Consider the following 26,740-nt stretch of genomic DNA (forward strand, 5'->3'; position numbering starts at 1 on the left):
GCAACAGTGGCTTAGGCTTCATAGGTACAAAATGTAGTGCTCGTGGTGGAAGGCATTGGTTCAATCGTCTCTCATGAATGATGCTGCCCTGTTCTGGAGGATTGGTAAAGGCAGTGGTGAGATTAACAACATGGTTAACGTGGTTCCTGAGGCGGCTTGGGTAGCCAATGTTGAATCGGTCTATGGAAAGAAGGGAGCTGTGATTGTAATGGGGGAGCCCACCATTCACTGGTCTTTCTCCAAAAGTCCTTATGACATCTATTGTATTATTTTAGCCACTAAAGGTTCGAGGGCCCCCGGACCTGACAGGATCATCTGTCATCTCCTCATGAAAAAAGAACCAGTAATATGGGCACGTACACTGCATTGGCTGTTCTGCTCCATTAGTGTTGCACAATCCATACCTTTGTCTTGGCAGGGCAGTATCATGGTACCAGTATATAAGAAGGGTGTGCATGATGACCTCCGTAACTACCGCCTTTTGGCTATGTTACACGTCTCCTCAAAAATGTTTGCTATTACCTTACCTTGCTTGGTGAACTGGAGGAATGGGGGGAGTTGCATAACATTATTCCTCTAAACCAAACTGGCATTAGGCGTGGCTCCAGTACTGTGGATAATAGTTAAGCTTTGGTAATCACCGTTGAACAGGCATGGATGGTTTGTAAACTACCAATATACGCCACTTTTATTGACTTTAGTCCAGCATTTGACACTGTGGACCGGAATCGACTGGAACATCCCCTCCGGTCTTGTGAAAATTATTGTCTGTTTACACGAGGGCATTAGAGTCAAGGTCCGTTTGTATCTGCATTGAGGGACGCCCAGATGAATTTCCACTATGAATGGCCTTAAACAAGGTTGTATCCTAGCCCCAATACAGTTTAATTTGTATTTGTGGGACTTGGAAGGAGCTATTGCGAATACCTTCTTGACCCCTCCCAGGTTTGGCACTACTTTTATACAGTGGATGACCTTGTTTTGTTGGACCCGACACACCAGGTGGCCTACAGACATCTTTGTCCCTCTTGAAAACCTATTTTGACAGGCACTCATCGTGAACATTGAAAAAACAAAAATTATGGTTTTAAGCCCTGGTCAATGTGAAGGCAAAACCCAGTCGATGGGAAATTGGGGGTGGGTGGGGAGAGCCCATTGAAATTGTTAGGGAATACAAATACTTGGACATTTTAGTGGACTGTAAGCTAAGTAGTGAACACCATATGGACCAGCTTAAAATAAGAATAGCAGTGATTGCTGGTGCGATTAGGTCTTTTGCAAACAGGGCTGGGGGTTATTCCATCAAGGCACTATTGACCTTTGAAGATCTCACTGTGTATTCTTCATGAGGCGGAAACTTGGGCATTGCATAACTATTCTAAAACACAAGCCCTAGAATATACCCTATTGAAGAGATTGATGAGACATGGACTTCTACAGAGATGCTGTATCTTGGGTTTTAAGTTGTCCCCATTGATATCAAGGTTTACCTTTGTTATTTGTCTACCTATTGGAGGATAACTAATGCTCCTGCTAACACCCTGAAAGGGATAATGCAGTAGATGATCACTACACGTGCAAGCATGATGATCACCAGTCAAATTGTGAAACTTTCTATGGTGGCTTACAAATGGCTGGCATTAGAGCAAATGTGTATTACCGAAGTTCCGTTTAACACATTAAAAAAACGATGAAGTCAGTCTTGCACAGTATTAGTAAAGAACAGCTAATCGTGAACCTCTCGACTAAAAACAATACCAGTGGGTTTGTAAAATACATAACGGCAATGGGACCAAATTACAAATCCCATTTTGTGGGTCACTATTTAAAAATCAAATGTAATACGGTGAAGACCCTGGAGATTGTAGGTGTGTGGTGTAATATCCCGAGAGCTAACAGGCATTATAGGCTGTGTGGGGGACCAAAATTGGAATCTGTCCATCATCTATTGTTTTCTTGTGAAGGAATGGGGAAGTTGCGAGGCAATGTTGGCAGCTGGGTTAAAGCACCAATATTTGGAGGATGAACTATGGTTACTGTTCAGGGGGGTAATCATGAGGCTATGGCAATCTATTTTACTTTACTGTGGAGAATAATTGTACATTTATTTGATATCTTGGAGTGATATACTGATGGGTTCTTAGAGAACTTCTGTTTGTAAAGGAATTGTGGATTTAAATGATTTGATTAAATGTTATGGGTTTATGAAGTGGTGTTATTTATTGATGGTGTGAGGATCTTGTTTTTATGGATTAGTATTAAAAGTTGGCTCTTGTCACTGCATGATGCTATATGTACATTTTTAAAAAAAATTGAATACATTCCTTTCTTCTAAAATCACTATCTGTGACACTTCAGAATCATTTAAAGATAAGGAACTGTTTATGGTAGTATGTTTATTTTGAGAGCCGCTGGAGTTTGTGACTAATCCAGTGAACTTGTCCCTTCTCCCCACAGGGAGCCATCCAATTTGGGACTAGGGATGTGAGCTTTCTACACGATACCCTCCTTGGAGTCAGGGAAACGGAATCCCACTGGGGGTGACTCCTACTCCCCTTGGGACAAGGAATGCCGAAGGCAGGGTTCTATCCCACCTCCCTTCCCTTTCTAGACCTCAACAAGACCTCAATGTCTATTGGTTATATGGGAATTGAAGATGGTGCCATCTCTGGGGTCCCTTTTAGGTGGATGGCTTGGTTACCGACCAATACTCATTATCACCTTCTGTAGTGGTTGATGACTCAAGGACTACGCTTCCAGCAGGAAGTCAGCTGATAGAGAGTGACTCTGCCGGAGAACACAGAACATCGGCCCACGAAGAGGAGGGAGGCCGTCCCTCTGTCGGAGAACAGAGAGCCAGACCAAGGACGGTGGTAAGTGGAGACTGAGGGTTTCGCGAGGGACGCTGCTGCTCTGATGAAGGCAGGGACCATGAGCAGGCAGGGGTCACTGAGGCAGGAAGCAAGCAGACAAGAATCCAAATTTCCATCGTCAGATGCCGAAGTGAAGCCCCGATCGGGAGGAGAAACAACCAAAAAACCAGCCACCCATCCTGAAGCAGAAACAAGGGCGTGGGACCGCAGGAATCAGACTCAGATGCCGAGTCCCGCTGCTGGAAAGAAGGTACGCAGCGACCATGGGGTCTGGTTGGAGGGCAGAAAAAGCAATACGAAGCAGGGTTGACTGACCGCAGAGGCCACCTGGGGCTGAGAAACGGAGGACCCTGCAAGGGGATGAAAAAGATACAGAACTGGGCTGCAGAAGCCCATAGCTGAACTGGGGCTGAGAAACTGAGGACCCTGCGAGGGAGTGGAAGAGAGATACCAAGCTGGGTTTTACAAGCCCATAGCCCACCTGGGGCTTAAAAATGGCACGCGCCGCACAGGGGTGAAAGAATCATACTGCACAGGGCAGAACAAGCTTGTAGCTCATCTGGTGCTGAGATATTAGAATCCCCACGAACAGCGAGGCCAAGCAAGCTGGCTGGAAAAGGTACACAGTCGTCTAACAAGACCCATTGGAACAATCCTAGAACAACAGAGACTAAACTCGGTTTATTTTGTTGTAACCCTCAGTCTACCAGAGTCAGGAGAATACAAACATGCAGGAGGGATAATTGGGACTCTTTTCAGAATACCTGATAAAGACATTGTGTTATCCCAAGCCAAGAGACATATCTTTCTCATTGAACTAGATTTTCCTTGTGAACAATCTACGAGGCCAGGAGCTTGAAGGACAATGAGATAATTAAGGGTTGGGCAGAAAAAACAGCCTCCACGAATCTTCCAAGGGAGCATAAGCCAAGCTGAGACTTCCTTACACCCTTCCTTCCTTTTTTTTTTTGTTCGTTTCTTTTAGTGGTAGGGCAGAGATAGGTTAGCATAGCTTTCGACAGATGTCCTGACAAGCACCTTATTATTAATTTCCAGCTTTGTATGAATAGGGCCTATGGTAGGTTTTCTTTAAGTTGGTTAATAAAGTAACTTATTCAACAATGTCCTCTGGTCTGTCTCTGATTTACCGCAGGTTGAACACACAAGACCAACAATAGGAATATTACTGCCTATTATAAAATATTAAAAAAACGTTTTTAGATGCATTTAATTAAACTGTCTACATTATTTTTCTGCAACACCCTAGAAGCAGCATCTTTTTTTTTTAGTCCAGAGTCTGCATTGATTATATGTAATTGCAACTGGAGGATCTCTTACAATACAATAAGCAAGAGGTCAGGTATCAAAAAGGGAATGATAGTGTATGGCCATGTATTAGAAGGACTACAATATCTACCTAACCAACTTAAAAAGGATATGCAAGTAATCTGGGAGTTCTGCGACCTTATAAAGCAATTCAGCATTTGCTTGACCAACAATATCCTTATGATATATAGTACGTGGTACTTTATCCCACATGTTACTGGGTGGAGAGGTGCTGAGTGAGCACTGTCAATTAAAACACACAAACACGTTAAAGTCACAGGCATTTTCTTCCATGGCATTGCTTACTCAACCCCCTAACACTCTGAATGTGAGGACTGGCTACCTTCAATGCTGGATGTGGACAGATCACGGCCCTGCAGCACTCGTGGTATCCTTCCTTCCATCATGTCATAGGTTCGCTTGACACCAGTGGGGTCATGAGGCACACCAGAACTTCGATTGTCCTCCTTAGAGTTTTGTGCAGCTGACATAGCACCTGGGAAAACATACAGCAGATGTTTTAAACACTGCACGCTGAATGCACCTAAATCGAGGCTTTCAGACTACGCAATACACACAAAGGCACAGCTCCATAAAGCATAAAAAGGGGCACACTCGCTCACTGAGGTCGATACATGCAAAGGCAGTTCTTGTAGGGATATCTATTCTACATAGCAAACCAATTTTCACCAATTTCCAAAACAACGACATGTCAGCCCAGTGACAGGAAAACAATTTCCCCCTTCAAAAAAGACCACCATGCACCTTTCATAGATCTGCCCATATTATGTAATCTAAAATAATTTAGTTTTTTGTATTTCTTAGAGAAAGATATTTATTTTTATTTTATTTTTTACATTTGTAAAGTGCCACACAGCCCAGAGGCATTGGGGCGCTGTTGCAAGATAATGACTTAGTTGCAGTGCAAGGAGGGGTAGTTAGAGGAGGTTACAGCAAGATCGTATCTACCCCTAGCCTGGGAAAAAAGGATGTTTGACATTACAGCGGTTATACAGTTGACAGGGCCCAAGTGGGGTTTATACAAACAGCATCGTTTTTATTGCTTTCCTGAAGCACAGGTGGGATTTGATACCTCTAATATATCCTCAAGATAGCAACAGGGTGTTATAACCACCAAATCCAACCGAAAATTGATTAACATTACTACTGTGGTGAACGTGCATGTTTTAATCTCTTCACCGGCCCCACATGTGGTCTTCAAATTTCCTGCTGGACACAATGATGGCCTAAACAAGATGGCGACCTGAGCCAAGCATGCCTTGCCACTGTTCCCCCGGAGGGACTATTGCAGCGTTCCTTTGTGAGGACTTCAAATAACAAAATGGAGACTACAGCTGCTAATAGGTGTGTTCAAAAAAACATTAGCGGAATGATGCATTATTGGGAAATGTATATTCCTAGAGTACAAAAAGACAGGCGATCTGCAGCAAACATTAATAAATATAATAAAATTGGAAAATAACCTAAAGTGGCAGCACAGTTTTGGAATGCTTTCCGAGTTCAACGAGAGGCACAATATGCCTTCAATAAAAAAATTGTTATGCCCTAGAATCATCTTCATTGAAAGCTTTGAAGATGACACTTAAGAAAAATAAAAAAAAGGCCAAGTGGGTGAGAGGTTTGAAGAGGTAATGGGCACCACATGGCAAAGTCTCGCAGATAGAGGGTTCCCCAATAAAGCAAAAGAAAAAGCATTTAACAAGGGGGCTTCATGTAACAAATAAAGCATTATTGGAAGCCTTAGGGTGGGGTGGGATCGGACAGCTCAAGGGCAACACGTTTATCATGGAAGCAAGCCAAAACAGAGTTACACAGGTTCAAATCCTCGTCCCGCCTTTAGAGATGGGTCTCCGGTATTAAGTGCGTTATTGACCCATCCTCAGCGAATAGGGGAGGAGCTCCACCTCAGCCGCTGCTGCAGGAGTAGTCCAGCAATGCTGCACCAGCTACATCCAGTGCAACTACTGTCAGCGTGTGTCTTGATCCACGAATACCGAAAAAACAATGCAGACAGCATATTTAAATTAAGAACCAGAGCAGAGAATTCCTCCTGAAGCCCTTATTATATGCATCGTGCTCCTCGTGAAACATGTGGATCTTTGGTCGTTGCCGCACAGGAGAACTAACCCACAAAATCATAATCATTTGAATACAAAATGGCCGGCGCAACGGCCTCGTCCTGACCCTGCAGTGGTTCCTGTTACTCATAGTGCCCAGCAACAGATCACGAGACCCTTATTTAGCCAATTGAAGTCGGCTGGCAGGTGGAAGCCAGCCGTCACTGTAAGGCCTGGTAAGAAGGCCCCGTCTGTGCCTTTCAGGACCGCCGCAGCCGTAGGGCTAGGAATGCTCCTTCCAGCGCCACACTGATTTCTAGCCTCTCCTCAATAATCCCACCAAAGTACTGCCAAATCCACATTCTTCTTGAGACCATCACCATCAAGTCTCCAAGTAGGTGTAGTCCATTACCGCCAAGGTTACCGCAGTAAGCAAATACTCCCAACAGCCCCAATTGTTGTGATTTGTGTACACAGTAAAGACTACAAACATTAAATGTGCCTTATCTAACGTGTGAACTTGCTTCTGGCAAATGGATAATCATAACCTTTACTGGTACGCCGTTTACATGTTATTGTAAAACTATCCTTTAACACCCCAGTGCTACTATTAACATACCCCGGTTGCCATCTGCCATCCGTCCCATTAACGATTATCGTCTGCCAACTATTGCACCAATGTATACTTGTCTAAAATGTTGTACAACCTGTCGTTAACTATGCTTTCTGTTAAAAATAGTCATCGGATTATTACCTCATGCGTAATTCAATAACTGTTCTTCTCTTAGTTCTGTTCCAATTAGACTAAATCGACCGCCATCTGCCACACCTTGGCTATTGTGCGACCCATATTTTCTAGCTCCTGACTTTACTGATGCCAACTGTCCAGCCTATACAATGATTTTAGCACTGTGTTAGAGCAGACACTTTTCCATATTGTGACGACAATCTGACATGCACATCTATTCGTCTAAGGTTATAGGGATCCAAACCCTTAGCGACCCAGTTGATTCCGACCTGGACACTAGCATTCCACACCAGACACCCCTTACTAGCACAAATCTCCTATAACTACAACAGTTTAGCTTACTTCACTTACTATTACCTGCAACATATACCCTCAGCCTTGCCCAGGCCTGCCAAGACATGCATTGGCACACCATTATAACTTATTGCATATTACTAGCATCTAGTGTACTTTCTTTGCCTGCAATGACACCACTCCCCGCAACAGCCTCAGCCAACGTTGTAAGGCCCGACATCCAGCTGGTTGCCAATGGAATTTCCTCTCAGCCCAGCAAACCCAGCATTCTGCTAACAATGCCTAGGACACTACCCCCTTCAGATACAATAACACCCACCAAATTCCCGCAATCAGAGCCAACAAACGTAATACTATTGTAAGAACTTTAGTCAGTAATACCCACTCGCTCACACCTCTCCAGTGGATCCAGCTATATGTTGCTCGACCTGCACCTAATCAACCCTGTCCAACTAAAATTAGGAACTTAAGATTAGGCCCCAGACTTAAGATAGCAAACCCTCCACCATCTAACGGTAGAAGCAACCTCATCACTAAAACCTTACACAGAAATAACCAAACCAGAAATTAGCAAAAACAACCATGACTTGAACCAACTAGCTAATACCACCTTGCCAACAAGCACTCCCGACAATAAGACCCCACTCATTAAGGCAGCGCTCATAAACGCTAGATCCCTAACAGCTCACGCTCTTGACATTGCTGACCTCACAACCCTGTATGAACTTGACTTCCTAGCTATAACTGAGACTTGGCTACATGAAGCGGCAGGCCCAGCTCCGACTCTAGCAATACCTGACAAATATACCATGATTAGACTTGACAGAGAATCTTCCAAAGGTGGCGCAGTCACCTTTATTGTCAAGACATAGCTTGGCCTAAGGGCTCTACCTAATCATCCTTACTCCTCAGTATAAAACGACCTCTTATGCCTTTGTGAACAGTTACTATCCACCTCATGTATAGACCCCCAGGCCCAATAACTACTTTCGAAGAAGACATCACATCTCCTTACTGCCAATACCAAACCACAATCCCACATTATGTTGCAAAGAAACCTCAATCTTGGCTTCGCCGATATAAAGGACAACAATGCACTCACTAACCCTTGCCAACTCCATGATAGAATTAGGTTTCACGCACCATATCACTCTACCCACACATAGCAAAGGGAGAAACTTTGATTGGCTTGCCGACCTTAATTGTGACACTAATATTCTATCAAACGTACCTTGCAGCTGGTCTGACCACCATAGCATCTCATTCACCCTACAGGGTACTATTCAACGTAACGATGATAACTCATTGGTTGTATACAAATTGTTCGCTTTACAACTGTTCGAATTACAATTGACCTTTTCACAATTGACCGAATTGTGAAGGTCAATTGTAACATATATGCAAAACCCCTATACATATATATACACACACACACATATATATATCAATTGTGACCCTTTAAAATCGGTCAATTGTTCATTCGAACAATTGTAAACAAACTATTTGGTGTATACCAACTCATTAGCACCACCTGCACTCACCAGAAATGTATGTAACGTCTCCGCTGAGAAATTACTGCCACTACTTCAACCCATTATCAAGCACTCCAACACTAACGCAGACCCATCATCTTTAGTAGAACTATAAACCCGAACGTTACTCCAAGCCATTGACACAGCAGCACCACTGAAAACACAAAGCTAAACCATGTTAATTTTCACGGATATTTGTACCGCACACTATCACCACCGGAGTGGTCCCCTGGCGCTCTGAAAAACGCAGCGGGGTCAGGGGGTGAGTTAGTGGGAATGAGCCTTAGCCCGGCGGGTTCGTAGGCTGGGCTTGGGGTGTTTTACGGTCGGTAGTGATTGTGTGCTGTTGTGCAAGTCTATGTGCGGTTTGGTTTGTTGTTGCAGTGTAGTGAAGTTTGTGTGGTTTGCTGCGTAAACACTTGTGGTTGTGTTTGGATCGAGTTTGAAAGGGGTATGCAGAGGAGTGAAGTTGTTAGTGGGTTGGTTATTGATTCATGATTGCACGCTAGGTCCAGGCTAGACAGGAGAGTCATATCAGTCATTGAATTGGTTTTCTATATAGATGTGGCACATAGTAGGCTAAAGAATTCCCTCTATGTGTGCACATGCTAACATTTACAATTCTATCCAGATGCGACACAGGCTAGGTTGAGTATTCCAACTAAGTGAGGCACATGCCAACATTCTCAATTCCATCTAGATGTGGCGCATGCTAGGCTAAAGAATTCCCTCTATGTGTGCACATGCTAACATTTACAATTCTATCCAGATGCCACGCAGGCTAGGTTGAGGATTCCAACTAATTGTGGCTAACGTTCACAATTCCATCTAGATGTTGCGCATGCCAACGATTATTACACCTGTCTGAGGTGACACAGGCTGATCTTGACCGTTCTCTATAGGTCAGTTAACAATGGCTAAACAAAGCTAAACCATGTGCACATTTAAACTCCTGGTTCACTCCCAACCTCACTCAAAACATTACATAATAATAAAAGAAGGCTGAAACGAGCTGGAAAAGCCACTCTAACACTGAACAAAGAAATAATCATAAAAGCCTCCAACTACAAAACGGCCATCCACCAGACTAATATTGACACATAATGATAGAATTAACAAAGCAAATTCATCCATGAGAGAATTATTCATCATACTCTGAACTGGAATCCCCCATACCACCACCAGAAACTTGCAGCAAAGATCTGACTTAGTGATCCAATATACAAAAGCACTGCTGGATAAAATAGCACTTCAAGCCAAAATTGAAATAAAGAAATTGAATCTCGCATCTGACTCACACTTACATGAAGACTAGAACCCTACCTCAAAACCTTGTAACCTATTCAAGTTTTCCCCTCTCACCATTAAGGAAGTAGAGGGTATAATAACTAGCCTTAAACCATCAAAATGCAAGGGGGACATCTGCCCTACTACTATTATCAGAGGCAGCGAGGGAGCTCGCGCCCTTCATCACTACACTAATAAACTCATCATTTGAATCAAGCAGTCACAACCAACCTAAAAAATGCTTGGGTACTCCCACTATTAAAAAAACCCTGTCTTGACCCCAACATTCCCACGAACTACAGACCGATAATGACAGTACAATTTGTATTAAAAATCTTCACAGGGCAGCATACCTTCAGATACAGAAACATCTTGAAACCAATGATCTTCTCGGCCTGCGATAATCTGGCTTCAGACCAAGACATGGCACGGAAACAGCTTTGTTAGACCCAAAAACCCAGATGGATGATATAAAAGACAAACGCAATCTAGCCCTCCTCCTAGTACTAGACCTATCGGCCACATTCGATTTAGTTAATCACCAAGTCTTCTGCAAACACCTTTAAACAGCAGCCAACCTTTCAACCAAAGCAATCGCATGGATACAATCCTTCCCGGACAACAGAACCATGAGGATTTTTGCACCGACTGCAGCGGCCAAACCTGCTCCGGTCACATGTGGAGTACCCCATGGCTCTTGCGCATCCCTGATGCTTTACAACATATTTACGAAGCCCCTTTTCGATAAAATTGACTATTTGGGTGTCACCTACACAAACTATGCAGATGACAACCAAATCATTATCCCCTTCAAAGGGGACTACGACACTGACCCGAAACTGCTCAACAAAATGTACTTAACCATTCAAGAATGGATGGCCATACCTGGCCTTTGTCTTAATGATAGTAAGACTGAGCTACTTCTCATTGGATCTCAGTCTAGACTAAACAAACATGACAGCCAGTGCAAAGCTTTTAACATAGATAGTATCATTATAAATGTTTCCAAGGATGTGAAACCACTCAGAATATATCTCGACTCCTCACTAACTTTGACTAGACAAGTCAACGTGACAGCCTCCGCCACAGCCTATACCTGCAAGCTAATCAACGCCTGCAAACCTTTCTTGTCAACAGCCAGTTGTATGTCCCTGGCAAGGGAGCTCACACTATCTAAACTAGATTATTGCAATGCCATGTAGCTAGGAACAAATAAACAAAACTTTAAAAAAAATGCAAATACTTCAAAATAATGCATTAAGAACTGCGCTTAACATCCCAAAAACTCATCACATTTCAGCGGCGAGACTCAATGCCCATTGGCTTTCAATCAAAGTTAGAATCACATTCAAAATCGTCACACTCACCCACAAATGTCTGTCCAATTCAGCTCCTAAATACATGGATTGCAAATTTACAAGAAACTCATCTGTCCGACCCACTAGGCCTCACAAGCACACTGCTTTAAAGTCCCCAGATTTAAGCTAGAAAAAGGCAGCAGCTTCCCTGTACTAGCAGCCAAATCATGGAACTCACTACCTGTAGCCTTAAGAGCAGAAACCTTGTAATATTGCTTCAGGAAAAATGTCAAAAAGTGGCTCCTCTAACATGATGCACCCTAGATGCTGTGCCCTCTCTCTTAACCTGCATATATCCGTGTTGCACTTGTAGATTTCTCTGTGTACTGTATTTTATCTGTATGTTATTTATTAAAATGTCGTAACCTACACAAAGCACCCAAATCATACCTTAGGGTTAGGCGCGCTATATAAATAAAATCAAATAAAAATATATGAATAAAAAATGAATTAACAAACAATTAGACCTCTGCTACATCAAAAGCTTTACCTTCCTGAAATGTGAATACTTACTGCCAAACCCGTGAGCAGCAGCACCTTCAACTGAAAGATTGAATGCAGATGACAGTGCTTTGCAGAACGGGGGAGAAGGTTGAAGGAGGAGTGAGGAACTTGGTAAAGTTAGGTCATGCTGCTTAGCACCAGCATGCAGTCAAGCTGCCTTTAGGGAGTGATCCAGACCAACTATGTTGGAGAAGACAAAGGGGTTTGTGCTTTAGTGAAAAGTAAACTAGATATTGAGTGCTATGACGAATGTTCGACAAGTAGCGTCTCAGTGTTAAGGAGAAAGTAGCGGAGGAATGAAAGCCAATCAACTTTCCTTGCAAGGGGAGTGTAATGGAGGCTATTCAACATTCCTCAAATCTTATTTAGTGGAGGCTATCAAACTTCCCGACAATCAGGAGAGGGCACTGAAAATCATCTGACTCTCTCTCACTGAAGAGTAGTGGAAACATCCAACTCAACCCCACTTGGGAAGGAGGAATAACAGAAGCCACACCACTCAAGCAACTTTGGATATTCAAAAGATACAAATAATTAAATCAAACAGTTTTTCTTTGACTAAACCATAAGATGATACCACAGAATACCATAATGGCCACATTGAGACACAAAGGCTCATCTGCATTCTTCTTTTCCACCATGCTTCCATCTCAAGTTCTGCCCACATCATATACAACACATCTAGATTCTGCAATGTGTAGTTTCTTCTGCCTCTATGAAACTTGCCAAATTAAGCTCTCCCCATAACATCAGAAACAGGCAGAGTCATCAACATGGAATGTCCTCTGTCCCACCATACTTCCATCTGTAGATATCCTCAATTCATATTAGCCACATGTGCATGCCACGAGTAGTAGTTCTTCCAGTTCCCCACACTTATTTCAAGATCAGACTCTTTGTTCAGTGTCTTTTTCCCAGTATGCTTCCATGTCAAGTTCTGCTCATAACGTTGTGCGTATGTGGACTCTTTGAGCCTTCTGGTGCATCATCATTTTTTCAAGACAAAGAGCTAGACAATCTTCAAATTAAGGATGCCATTGCAAAATAAGGTTTGAGGAATTAACTCCTTGCATGGCACTTGGGTAAGAATGATCTTTTATTGTTTTTAATCTGGAACACTAATCTTTAATTCTCAAAGGAAGTACTTAATTTTACAATAGGAAATGTGAACCATTTAAAATGTAAGCTTTGTAAAAATCCTTTGTATCTGCATATAGCAGTTTTTGAACTGCATATATGAAATATATCAGAATAAAACAGCAGTTACGTTTCTGTGGCTGGAAATTGTGAGGATTTGTTGGGCCACTGAGGGAAGATGGTTGGGGGAGTTTAGGAGTTTGGAACACAAGAGTGGGATGAGAAAAAGGCATAGTAAGCCATCTCCTCCGAGCAAAGGACATTAACGAGCAAAGGTCGTTAACCTCTAGAATTACTCTTGGAAGGCATGGGGTATGCACCCAATGAAGGCTCGTCTGGGAATAGTTTGCCGAAAACATCATCTCTCTGGTAGGGATGTGCCATACGACAGGAAATCTTCTCCAGTCTTAAAGGTCCTGCCAGGGTGCAATAATTGCCTGGGATCCCTATATAACAGAGGGATAGCGGAATCGGCATTGTTTTTCCTGAGCCTGCAACAAATTACAATGGAATAGGAAACTATAACGGGTTTATTGATAAGTCAGTTCATCAGATTTCTCTTTTCCAGTCCTCCCATAAATCTTGAATACTATGGACATGGGTTATAACACTTTGAATTTTGAGATTAGAGAGGTTTGGGCAACCTTGAAAGAGCTTTGTGAGAACATTGGTTTTGTGAAAGGGTTTATTGGATCCTCAGGCAAAGGTGTAAACAGCTGTCGTTGCAAAGCTATGGCTTTGGTTTGTGAACCTTGATTAATCTCTGTTTGTACGGGTCCCTTGCCAAATTGAGTTAACTGAAGACAGTAGTGAAGTTGCTAACAAAGTGGTGAGGGGATTTGGTCATGATTCGTTGGTATTGGAAAGGGCTGAATTATTGGAGCCTACTGCTTTAATGGTATCTGTGGTCACGGCTGTAACCTCTACTGTAGAGACTAAGTGTCTGACACTGATGTTCTGGTGTCGTCTAAGAAATGTAGTTCTATAGCTGGTGTTATAATGGGCAAGAAATCGAAATATCTAAAGACTATACCCAAATATCGGCACAAAGAGTCACACAAGTTTCTCTGCAACCTAAAAGCTCAGTCGAGCCACAGTAACTTAGCTAAACATGCTTGTGGGCAGTTGTTAGACAAGATTGTATGTAGTACCCTGTGGCAGACTGCACCAACCTTGTCCTCTTGGCACTAATTAACCAAACCTTTGGTATAAGCATGTACTTCACAAGGTGGTAGAGTGACTGAGCAGTCAGGCTCATCTCAAGAGGGGTCAATGTGAGCTGTAGGGTTATAACAGAGATTCACAGTGACAAGTATCCAAATAAACATTTACACTCAAGGTTTCTTGATTAAACAATTATTTATTAATTTAACAGTCAGTTGAATATGCCTTCTTGAGAAGGGAGCAATAATATGTAACACAGTAATATACTTCAGAAATACACACTCAGTTTCAATAAATCAGTAGATACCCATTGGGGATGGCACAGAGACAATTCCGACACCCGAGGTGACATAAATAACTAGGACACTATGGACATTGATAGATCACTGGCACATTTAAAGCAATATTGAAGTGAGTGTCAAAAGGAAAAAGATGAGGGAATAAAACAATGGTTAACAAATATTCTTAAGCAGGTAAGTACTTTTTGAACCCTCCAATGCAAAGTAAACTTTCCCTTTCCTGGGGGAAAGGTAAAGCACAAAGTCGGAGGTGAGAAGAGTCTTTCAGGGAGCCTGGACAGTCAATGTTTATTGAACAAAAGTCTAGGTGAGCTGAAGCACTTCTTGCAGGTAAGTAAAATGTCTTGCACAATGTTTTAGAAGTCTGTAGAAAATGAAATCACTGTAGTGCCACACGCTGGGAGGCCTGTGAGGGGCAAAGCAGCAAGCAACTCTGCAAAAGCAACCAAGACAAGTCTCAACAGAGAACTAGCAAGGCTACAAAACAAGAGGTAAGTCCCCTTAGTTTTACAGTACCTTTGGTCAGAAGAAATTGGTTCCAGCCGGCTTCTGTTACTGTGTAGGTCTGCAGATCCTGTTGTTCCTGGGCCTCAGTCGTGGTGACAAGAGGGAGGACGTCTTGGGACTCCTGCACTACGAATTGAAGGTCGGCGGCAGCAGCAATGGGTAAACTTCAGATCAGCTGCACTTTGTGGCTTCAGCTCCTTGCGGCTCTCGCAAATAGCACCACTGCAGTTCTCGGACACCTTAATGACTTTCCTTGAATATGGGGTCGAGCACACTGTTGAGGTGGCTCAGGCTTGGTCAGTCCTGCTTCCTGGGAGTCCGGAGAATCTTCCTGGAGCTCAGGTCCGTCTTAAAGATACTCACTCGATTCTGGTGTTCCTCTCTCTGACACTTCGGTTCCGGCAGCAGCAATGGAAGTACAGCCAGCTCCAAGAGGATTTCCAGATGAGCTTGTCTTGGGGTCGATTGGTCCCACCAACCCAAGGGGAGAAGTCGTCGTCCTTTGCAGGTCTTCTCTAGTCGAGGCTAAGTCAGAGCTTCAGCACTGCAGCAGGACTTCACTGGGCAAACCAATGGTCCAGGAATTGCAGCAGGAGTCTCTTCCAAGTTCTTCTCCGGATTCCATCGTCCAGTGGTCGACTCTGCCTTCCAAGCAAAAAGCCTTGGATTTTATGCAGGTTTCTCCCATTCATTCAGCTGTCAATCGCACAGCAGGGTGGCTGTCCTCCAAGGACAGCCCTCCAGCCAATCACCCTTGGGTGATTTCCTATAACCAAGGAGAAAAAGCACAGGGAGTTCCGGCACCTCACTCGCTTCCTGCACTGCTAGACACCCTTGAGCCAGAGGCCCGCTTCACTCGTGAATCCCACCAAAGACAAAACAAACAAAGTGACCATACCTGGTCTGGTGCACAGAGTAAATCTGAAGAAGGACCTTTCCAACAAGAAATGGCAAAAAAAAAAAGAAGACCGGGTCTATTTTGACAAAATGTGCACACATGGGGGCTTTACTGCAGCTGCATTTGCAGCCCACGGTAGAAACACGTAATGGTAGAAAAAGGTAAACCACTGCCATCAGCCATTAATTGTAAAAAGGGTAACATAAAAATGTTCCATGAGAAACTAGACAAAGGGGATACTAAGTAATCCCTCCAGCGCCCTATTGTAAGATAGTGTGTGCTGGGTCTAGAAAGTTACAAAATATAAGTAAAGTCAATTTCACTTAATCAATTTCACTTCACTGCTCTTGGAAACAGTATTTTCACCAAGGGATGGTATTTAAACCTTTGGGAAATGTAAGAGACTTCTCTGTGCCACTGCACTGAAGGTGCTGTGTGTCACAATGTAAAGATGCCTATGGAGTGTCCATCTGCACACCAGAATGGGTGAGGTGCGCCGTTAATGAGAGCATGTCATCAAGGTACACGCAAGGGGGTTGATACCCCTAGAGTCTGCCCAGTGGCAGAACCTGGTCCACTTGCTCTTGTACTGGGTCCTGGTAGATTCGCTCCTGGCGCCCTGAGTGATCTCTAGATTAGCCTAGGAGAGGCTGAGGTGACCTAGTGTGACCTGTTCAGGAACCATGATGTGAGGGCTAGTTTCTGCAGAGCGGGGTGGAAGACCCTGCCCCCCTACTGTGCCAGAAGATGTGCCGGGCCCGCCAGAAGGCGAATGGGAGGCCTGTCCGAGAGGCTGAACAGCTCCGAGAACCATGGCCTGGCTGGCCACCACAGTGCTATTAGAATGATGCTGAGGTGGCGAAACTCCTTGATCTTGCATATAACCCTGTGTATCAGCGGTGTGGGCGGGAAGGCGTATGCGGTCATTCCATCCTACCGAATCTGGAATACATCGCCAATGGAGCCCAGACCCTTACCCTGCCATGAGCTGAACTGTTGGCACTTTATGATATATGATAGGTTATTTATAACGCGCTTAATACCCAGAGGTTTCTAAGCGCGGACCCAGGGATCGAACCTGTGTTGCTTCGTGTCATCTTGTTTCCAAGTCGAGCACGCTGCCGCTGAGCTATCCTCCTGTTGTCCCAGGAGGCAAAGAGGTCCACCTGAGGTTGACCCCATTTGTAGAAGATCACCTGCAGTACTAGGTCGTTTAACTTAGTTGTACACACCCAGTCAGCTGATGTTGGATTCCCCTGGCAGGCGGACGGCCGTGAAGTAGATGTTGTTCTCCAGGGCCCATTATCACATGCTGTCTGCACAGTGGGGGGATCTGGTACCTCCCTGCTTGTCGACGTAAAACATGCTGGTAAAGTTGCCTGTCTGAATGAGGACAACCTTGCCCTCGATAACCGGAAGAAGGCTCTGAGCGCCAGCCAGATGGCCTTCACTTCCAGCTAATTGATCTGGTACTTCTGCTCCTGCCAGGTCCAGGTGCCAAGGACACAGTGGTTGTCCAGGGTGGCCCCCCCAACCCTCGAGAGAGGAGTCCGTGATGATGGTGACCTGTGGGGTAGGTTGCCGGAAAGGCTTGCCTGTCCGCAGGTTGCAATCCTTGGACCACCATGTGAGGTCTGGGTGAAGCGACAGAGGAACGTTGAAGATCTCTGACTGGGAGCCTCGCTCCAGATTCCAGAATGCTGCAAAAGTGCAGCTGTATCCTCCTCATCCCAAGTCTCGTGTGTGGGATGGCCAGAGGACTGCTGCCAAGAGACCCACTAGGTGTTGGTATCACCAGGCCGAGGTCACTTCTCTGCTGAGGAAGTGTGTCGTGGCCCTCTTGATGGCCGTGATCTTGTCCTCCGAAGGAAAACCTTTCTTGGAGCATGTGTCCCAGATGAGGCCCAAGAAGGTTAGTCTCTGCGCAAGCTGCAGCTGTGACTTCTTGAGATTGAGTGAAAACCCCATCTCGTGCAGTGTGTTCATAAGAGCGTGGGACGTGTGGTGCACAGCTTCCGGAGATGTTGCCCTGACGAGCAAGTCGTTGAGATACGGGTAGATGTGGTGGCCCTGCGACTTGAGGAGGGCCGGCACTGTATTCATCAGCCTGGTAAAGACCCTGGGGGCCGAGTTGAGGCCAAAAGGAAGCACCTTGTACTACAAATGGTAACCCATGAACCTGAATCGTAGAAAAGAACGATGAGGCCGCCAGATCGGGACGTGTAAGTACGCGTCCTTCAGATCCAGGGAGCATATCCAGTCTCCCTTGCACAATGTCTCAGCTATCATAGCTGGCGTAACCATCTTGCATTTTGGTAGAGGTAGGGAGAGGTTGAGGGTGGAAAGGTCCAGCACAACTCTCAGGCCCGCCTGGTTTTTTTTCTGAATGTTGAAAATCCTGGAGTAAAAGCCCAAACCTCGCTGGGAGGCTTGGACTTCCTCCACTGCTTGGCTCTCAGCCAAAAGAGTTGCTGTCCCAACCTGTGGGAGTGGAGGGGAAGAGGGAGGAGAAGCTGGGATAGGGAGGCGGTACCCTGTGGATACTACAGAGAAGATCCAGGGGTCCGCGAAATTCTGGCGCCAAAAATGTGCATGGAGGGCAAGCCTGCCCCCCACTGGAGACACGTGGACCCGAAGGGGCGTGTCATGCCTTCTTTCCCTCTGAGGCTATTGCGGAGGAGGGGGACTGGAAAAAGCCCTTACTCCCCCCCCCACCCCACCACTTTTTGTTGCTTGTGCCTATGCTGGGTCGGCGAACGGTCAGGTTGCCTGGACCTCCGCTCTTGGAAGCCGCAGAACCCTCCGTATGTACGCCCCTTATCCGAGCGCGGCTGTGACTGGGTGTACATTTTGGGCTTGGCCTTTGTAAGGATGAAAGACTTGGCCGTTTGTGAGCGGTTCTTTTTGTCCAGCTCCTCGTCGGTGGTGGAGTGGAAGAGGTGAACCCCTTCGAACAGAAGATCTAAGATGCGTTCCTGGAAGTTCGGGTTGAATTTAGTAGCACAGAGCCAGGCTGTTCTTCTCATGTCCGTGGCTATGCAGATGGTCCGGCCAGATGTGTCAATGTGGGCCATGGTGGACTCCATGATGTCTTGTCCCACTATCTTGGCCTCTGCCAAGCCCGCCTTAAATCGTGATTGGCTCTGTGCCGGAAGCTCTGGGAGGAAAACCGCATTTTCCCGGCAAAGCCTCTGGTTAACTGCTGCCAGCATGGCATCGGCATTGGCCTGACGAAGATGCAGGGACACGTTGAAATACAGCTTCTTCCCGTACGCCTCCAAGATCTTCTCCTCCTTGCCTAACAGCCCCGCGGAGGAGGCGTCCGAGGACGGCTGAGGCTTGGAGTATAGTGATGCCGCAGCGATCACTGAGGAGTGAGGCTGAGGGTGGGCCGATAGCAAGAGTATATCCCCCTCCATCTGCCTGTACTTGGCATCCAGGCATCGATTGACCGGCTGGGCCGAGTGGGGCTTGAGCCAGCACTTTTTGGGCGACCACGTCGTTCTGCATCGGGATACCCGTTCTTGCTGTGGGACGCAGCGTGAGGACTTCGGCGAGGACACGCTCTGCTGGTTGCTCAACCTCGGGTTGAGGAAGTCCCAGGTACTCTGCCAGCCCTGCAAGACGTTCATGGGAGGCCTTGGCTGACGATGGTGTGCTGGGGTCCTCCTCCTCATCCGTGTCCACCTGAAGGTATGGCACCGGTGGACGGGTGCTGGGGGCCGAAGGCTGGGGCGTGGAGAGCAGAGCCTAAGGCTGCAGCCGAGGCTGGTACGGAACTGCCTGCAAGATCAGTTGGGGGCCCGGAGTGGGCGGCAGAGGTTGCACAGGGGCCAGGGGCGCCTGTACTGGGGTCTGCAGTGCTGGAGCACATCCCTGATGGTGTCCCTGAGGATAACCCCCATCTGAGGACATTTCATGAGCCTGTCTAATCTTTAAAAAAATCTGTCCTCACGGGTCAGAGTGGTAGGCGATATTGGCGGGCGGATTGTGGAGCCATTGTATGCTCTGGCCATACGGACGGAGCAGAAACATTGCCTTGCGCAAAGGAAGGGTAGGCTGTAGGCCACATACCTGGTTGACACCAGTCCCACCTTGACACACATACCGCACCAAGGCAGGGAGCAGGTGGAGGAATCAGCCGGATGTCAAGAGTGTCATTTTGTCGATCTGCCTTCCACATGCCTGTGTCGTGTTGCTCGGCTCACTGGGCCCCGTCCCCTCCAGGACTCTTGTGTGGATCATGGGCTTACCCTGTTCCTCAGGCCGAGACCTGGTAGGCGTTTCGCCCTCAGCGGATCTGCCGTTAGAACTGCGTATAGGCACCCATTCTGACATATTTCCGGTATTAGGGTGAGGCCCCTCAGGTGAAGAACCGGTAAAAGAACCTTCCGGTCCCTCAGCACTGTGACCGGGAGGATCCACTGACCCCTCGGTCTGTCGGCTAGTAGCTGATGTAGCCTCGGTACTCGTGCTGGTATGAGGACCTGAGTTGTCCCTTCTGCACAGCCGAGTCCTTTGGAAGGAGTCTCCCTTGCGGGGTGCGCTGGAAAAGAGCCGCCCTACCTTGGATCGATGATAGACCAAGTAATTTATGTCCTTTGGGAGGCGATCTCTGGAGGAGCTCCTTCCACCTGGCTAGCCTGTTCTTTAGAGACCTTGAGGAGAGCGCGTTGCACATGGTACAAGCTTGCCAGCCGTGGTCGGGGCCAAGCTAACGTAGGCAGAGGGCGTGGTGGTCTTTAGTTGGAAAGAGCCCGTCTGTAACGCTCACCTGGTCTCCACGGGGACGTCACTCAGCCTGTTCTGACCTCTTACGACCTTGAACCCTTCCCTGGAGGTTATTCGACTGGAGACTGGGCCTGAAACACAGGATTGGTAGAGTTTAACGCTCTATTGTCTCTGCGTGCTTGAACCCCTTCTTCACCGGGGTCCAACCCTTCCCTTTGATCCACAGCTCACCTTGTTTTCTTGGATAGTGTGCACTCCGTCCTGCTTTCAGCGCAGGGGCGCGTTGATTGATGCAGGCTCGTTGCTGCCTAGTTACTTCACTGGCAAGAGTCCGACAGGTAAGTATAATGAGTCTTTTGAACAGTTCTCTAACTTCGTTCCTTTCCTTTCTTAGATGATGGACGGCGTCCGGGGATGGAGGCGTGCTGCTGAGATGAGTAGCGCTGAAGGTGAGTGAGAGCGCGATGCACCCCTTTCGTATTTGTATCGAACAGAGTTCTTTTTCTGTCTCTTTTAGGTGCTGCGATGTTTTCAGCGTAGATGCCGGTTATGAAGAACAAATGCGGTGAGTAAGTGCGGTATGCGGCGCCTCTAGATGTTTCCACGCTAACCTGGAGTGTCTTTTCCCTCTTGCAGATGGATGAGAAGTTCCGGAGACAGAGTTCCCCCAGAGAGGCTGTGATTCAGGTAAGCGTTTGAAGCTCGAACAGTATTTAAAAATAAGCGAAGATTTGCAGAATGCTTACTAATGCCTTTTTTTCTGTTCTTTTCCCTTTTCCTTAAGAAGCGGCGTGCCGGAATGGGAATGATACCGCCGAAGATGCCCACAGAACAGAAGGAGCAATGAATGATGGGCAGAAGTGCTGCAAGGTAAGGCTGTTCCTAACGGTGTTCTTGCAGGAGCTGAGCGCAGAAGAAAGATGCAGGCCTCCTGGAGACCGATCCGAACACGGTGAGTGTCACGCTGCAGGTGCAGAAAACGCAAAGCATGTTTCTCAGCCTGGGCGTGGCTTAAATAGTCTCTGGGTATCACAGGTGTATCTGGGCTGAACCACACCCAAAAGACTAGACTGCACATGCAGTTCTGGGAGCCGAAATATGTGGGGGCATCCATCTTGTCCCCATCAATGCACTGCAAGTCCAATCCCCAATGTTATCCTATGGGAGTGAGTGAGTCTGGTGCCACAAGCGCCAAGTCTGACTCCAAGTGGGTCTTTGGAGGGATGGAGAGGCTCTTGAGGGACATGTAGGTGATCGTGGCATGGTTCCAGCCTGACATCTTGGAGGGCTGGGGACATGAGGGGCAGGAATCATGACAGCGTCGCAGGATGGACACCAGCTGAACCCTGCAGAAGTCGGCATGCGCCGGGGAGGAGTAGGACGTCTGATGACCAGGTACCTGGATGATAAAAAGACAAAAAAGACAGAAGAGAAGAAGTATCCGTGCGTGGAATTACATGGCCGAAGCTAAGCCCAGGAGCGCTGGTGAATTCGGCCCGTTCCCGTCTAAGCCGAAAAGGGGATTGAGGTGTGGCACCGGAGGGCGAGTCAGGGCAGTGCATGCTCCCAGGGCCGCACCCCGGCGCACCTCTAAATTTAAAGGGGAAGAATGTTTTTTTCTGGTGAAAAAAGTTCCATCTCCCATCCATAGAAGGGACGCCTATGCAGTATGGAGGAAAGGGGACGGGACGTAAGAGTAAGAAAGATGTTATTCGTCCCCAGACCGGGTAGGGATGGAAGGGAACACGGACTGCCGAGTCATTTTTGAGTGGAGGCTGGGGAGCCTCTTGGGGTGGAGTTTCTACCCCTTCCTTTGTCACGGCGCTGTCCTCTGCTGATATTGGAATGTGGCAGTTGCCCCTTGTCCTGAGGACCATGGTGTATTTCCTGTTCCGTATTGATTGTGGGGGAAACGTGGGAAGGATTGGCCCCGAAAGGAGCGTTGAGAGCTACCCCCTCGCTGCCGATAGGGTCTTCGCGTAATCTGGTTTAGAGACTTTAAGGTTTCATGTTCCTTTTTAGCAGTTTCCAAGGCCTCATCTACTGCCGTTTCAAACAGGTTTGTTTCTTCAACTGGCTTGTTAATAAGGGATGCCTGGATTTCAGGCTTAAATCCTCAATTCTTGAGCCATGCTTGCCTTTTAAGCAGGGTGCCTTGGGCCAGTGTTTGTCCTGCTGTTTCTGCAGCATCCAGGGTATTTTTGAGAATGTTCGGATTGACCTGCCTTCCCTCCGAAAAGACCACCAGAAGGCGTGATTGTGCCAGGTCTGGGACTTCTTGCAGGCTCTCTTGGAGCAAATTCCATTGGACATCGCTATAACTAGCCAGCAATGTGGTGTTAGCTATCCTAGTGGAGTAAAGCTGCTGATGATGTTATGTGCTTTCCTAGGGCATATCACTTTTTGCAATCCTTGTCAGGAGGTGTCTCAGCCGTAGACCAGGGTACTCCAGCTCTCTTCCTTGTAATTGTAAATACTATGGAGTTGGGAGTGGCATGTCCCCGGATATACAGCGGGTCTGTTGGAGAGGGGTGGAAAAGCTTCTTGGCACGTGGATTTACAGCTCTTGTTTGAGATGGAGTTAACAAAGAGGGAGCGATGCGCCTTTTGATAGAATTCAATAGTTGTATCGCTTGACTTGCAGGTGTTTTCTTTTAAAACGTACGCCACGAAGTTGGTGTCTTGTACCGCCTCTTGAGTGGCAATCTGGAAGTGTTCAGCAGCCTTTTTAAGAATAGCATTGACAGCCACATGGTCATCAATAGGTGAGGTTTGTCTTTGAGGAGGTGAGGAGGGAGGCTCTATACACAGGGTGTCTGGATCTGGCGAAGTAGAAGGTGACAGCCATGGTGCCTCGCCTACTGGTTGTTCATCACCCCAGTCTGGAGACTGGTCTTTCGTCTCGTCAAAGGCAGGGACGTAATTTAGGGGTCGCCAGAGGTCGCAACTGCGACCTCTGAGGTCTCCCTTGCGGCCTCTATAAAAAATAACTTTTTTTTTTGTAATGCACCATATGGCTCTTTACTTCTGGAGTGGCTGGCTTTCTTGTTCAGGCCCCTTGAAAATAAGAACAGGAGTGAAACAAGTTAACACTTTCAGCACTGACCCTAATTAAGAAAGAATAGGAATACCAAATAATGTGCCTTTCTGGAATTCGTTACAATAATTGCTAGACTCATTAAAGGTTTATTTCAGGCACACTTCAGGGGGTGAGTCACTGATTTAGTCTGTTCTTAAACGCCTCAACTCAGCCTTTCATCCTTCTGCGGTCGATAATTGAGTACCAACGCGGGTTGGGTGTATATTTTTCTATGTAAAGCGCTTAAGCATAAGTGCTATATGAAAACATCATCATTTGGTCATGGACGTCTGCTTGCATTCACAGTAATTTGGTGATATGGGCCTATACACACTGATCTTAAAGATACATATAGCGATCCATTCTTGTATGAAATGTACATCACATTATAGTGATATCGCCACCATATTTTTTGTAGTGTACAATGCTATGTGATGCCACTTCCTGTTTTGACAACGGGTGAAAGGTCGTGTTCCATCGTTTCCCGTGATATCACTTCCTGCAATTTCATCAGGGGGTCAAGGGTCGTGTCATGTCACTTCCGCTACCCCTGGCATTTTGGTGAAATGATGTCCCTGGTCAAAGGGTTTCTCTCCCTGATCATAGGGCTCTTGATGGATTTCCTCAGGTTCAGTCAGGTCAAACACCTCCTCATGAGGTAACTGACAAAGTTCTTTGAACCTTGGACAAAGTAGGGTAAGAGTCTTCCTCTCTTGGTCTCTTTGGGGTGATAAATCTTACAGAAAAATCGCCAAATTTGGAAAGTTTGTTCATGTATCCCTCAAACTTATCTCGGGTCCATAAGGATGAACAAGATGGGTCGGAGGGGGAAAAGGACTCATTTTGAGGACTTGGGTCGCTAAGCGGTCGAGATTAGTCAGACAGTGGACTTGGGTCTATAGGTGGTCGAGATTTGTCTGCCAATGTCTTAGATAGGGGCTGAAACCCATCTGAATATTCTTCTTGACCTTCTCGACCCTTTGACGTGTCGTAGGCTTCTTAGCCGCTGAGATGATGTTCGCGAGACTCTTGCAGCTCTCTGGCGTATCTGGGAGTGATTTCGACAAGCCTAATGGCTTTGTCACGGTTTTCGGCACCACCAAAACCTTTGGCGCTGTCGTGCTCTTATGATGGTTAGTGCTGACGCCCTTTTGACTAGGATGCCCGGAAGCATGCCGTATGGACGGTGTCAGGACTGGCTTGTAGAATTCAGCAAGAGCTGATGCTGATCCCACAGACCCTTACCTGGAGTTCGCCGCTCAACTTGATGCTAACAGCTGAGCTGAAAACCCCAACGAAGGGAAAGGGGTAGTGGATAGGAAAGGGGTAGTGGATAAAATAATAAACGAGAAACAGCTGACTCACAACCTTCTGGCCCGTCTTCGGAATCTGCTCTACCTCTGCTAATTGCTTAGAGGCATGATATGGTCACATTAAAGATTGCCTAGGATGATTGACCCTTGTGTACTTAGTAAGTGGCATACGAATAAATGAGTTCCATTTCTAGACTCTTCCTGCAACTATATTCAAGGATAAGCTTCTGCTACTCTTGAGCTTCCTAGAAAAGAAATTCTCGCTTCTCTTCTTTTTACTATAGGAATGTAAACAGCAACTGGTGGTTGAGTTCATAGTCTTAATCATATTGCACCAGTAACAGGAAATGTTGTTCTCTGCCTTCCTTATCCTGGCTACCTTGAGATAGTCTTTTTCACTTCACTTGCAAATAGAATATGTTTTAGCTAATGCTATTAATTAGAATCTATGGAAACCTGCAAATACATTTCTTACAGTGCCTCCTTGAAGATGGTAGTCCTCTTTCTAATTGCATTAATCGGTTGTGACGGAGGTTTCACATACGAACATCAACTTAATGGTCTTAAATAACTTGAAGCACCCTTCTGAGGGTTAAACTCCTTGACGCCGCAGTTTCAAGGTACCACACGCTCTTACTAGTTATATGTACTTGTTAGTACACCGCGCGTGTGTTAATTAAGACTTGTGAATACTTTTTTACCCGCGCACTGAATTCTCTGAACAGAACCACACGTATAAATCACTGTTCATGTGCATCGCTTATTATATATTTAATATTTATTTAACCCGCACCACCGTTCCGTGTTAAACACAACAGCTGACCCGCGCACAAGACAGACTTCTTTCTCTCTCACTGCGCTTCTATCTCGACGTGCTTGTAAAATGAAGGAGCTTGCACTTGACTGCGTGTGATTCAACGCGCGCTTCTTAACCCGACGCTGCTTTTAAATTAGTACTGGCGCTTCCATTGGTCACCGTAAGCGGCCCGTTTTTGCCCGACCAAGTGTTAATTCAAAATAAACGCTGCCGCGCACATAGTTTATACACTTGCATCTTGAGCGCTTAGACTAGGTTGGTTCCTTCAATTGTATTTACGCAAGTGAATCAACAACTGTTAAGCTGCACACTGCACCAACAGACTATTTACATTACAGTACTAAGCAGATAGTATTCGGCACAACATATCCTCTTGGTAAATCTTCCTTATCAACAATATGTACATTACAAATAACTGTTTGCTTTTTCTACTGTACAGTAGCTAGAACAAATGTCTTTCCTCAGTTTGTTTGATTACAATATTTAGATCCTCAGTTTAAATTGTTCTGACTTGTGAAACTAAAAAGGAAACACTCCCACCTGTGCTCTTCAAAGGAAAGGACCCTCCAGCTTCATTGGTCTTCTTACTTCTTATTTGAGTTCTCTGGACTCTGGATAGGGCCTAAATTAAGGAACCTTAAAACACACAGCCTGTCTCTGAATTGCTCTGGATGAAAGGCAGTCATAGAACCCTGCACACCAGCCTAGTACCCTGACCATTGTCCTCCCAACCAATCAGATTTTCCCTTCACTCCACCATCTTTGCTTGGGAAACCTGTAATGTTTAGCCTTAAG

The 26,740-nt window shown here is 46.1% G+C and overlaps 1 protein-coding gene across 6 annotated transcripts in view; it reads right to left on the minus strand.

The window, feature by feature from the left end:
• Positions 1 to 26,740, minus strand: part of NCOR2 (nuclear receptor corepressor 2) — a 2,813,293-nt gene that overhangs the window by 399,314 nt on the left and 2,387,239 nt on the right. For all 6 annotated transcript variants that reach the window (XM_069619703.1, XM_069619702.1, XM_069619704.1 and 3 more), the window contains one exon: positions 4,543 to 4,695. In XM_069619703.1, the coding sequence (XP_069475804.1) occupies positions 4,543 to 4,695 (153 nt within the window). The remainder of the gene's footprint in view (positions 1 to 4,542; positions 4,696 to 26,740) is intronic.

The sequence above is a fragment of the Ambystoma mexicanum genome, chromosome 10 (genome assembly GCF_040938575.1).
Source record: "Ambystoma mexicanum isolate Mex_15411 chromosome 10, UKY_AmexF1_1, whole genome shotgun sequence".
NCBI lineage: Eukaryota > Metazoa > Chordata > Amphibia > Caudata > Ambystomatidae > Ambystoma > Ambystoma mexicanum.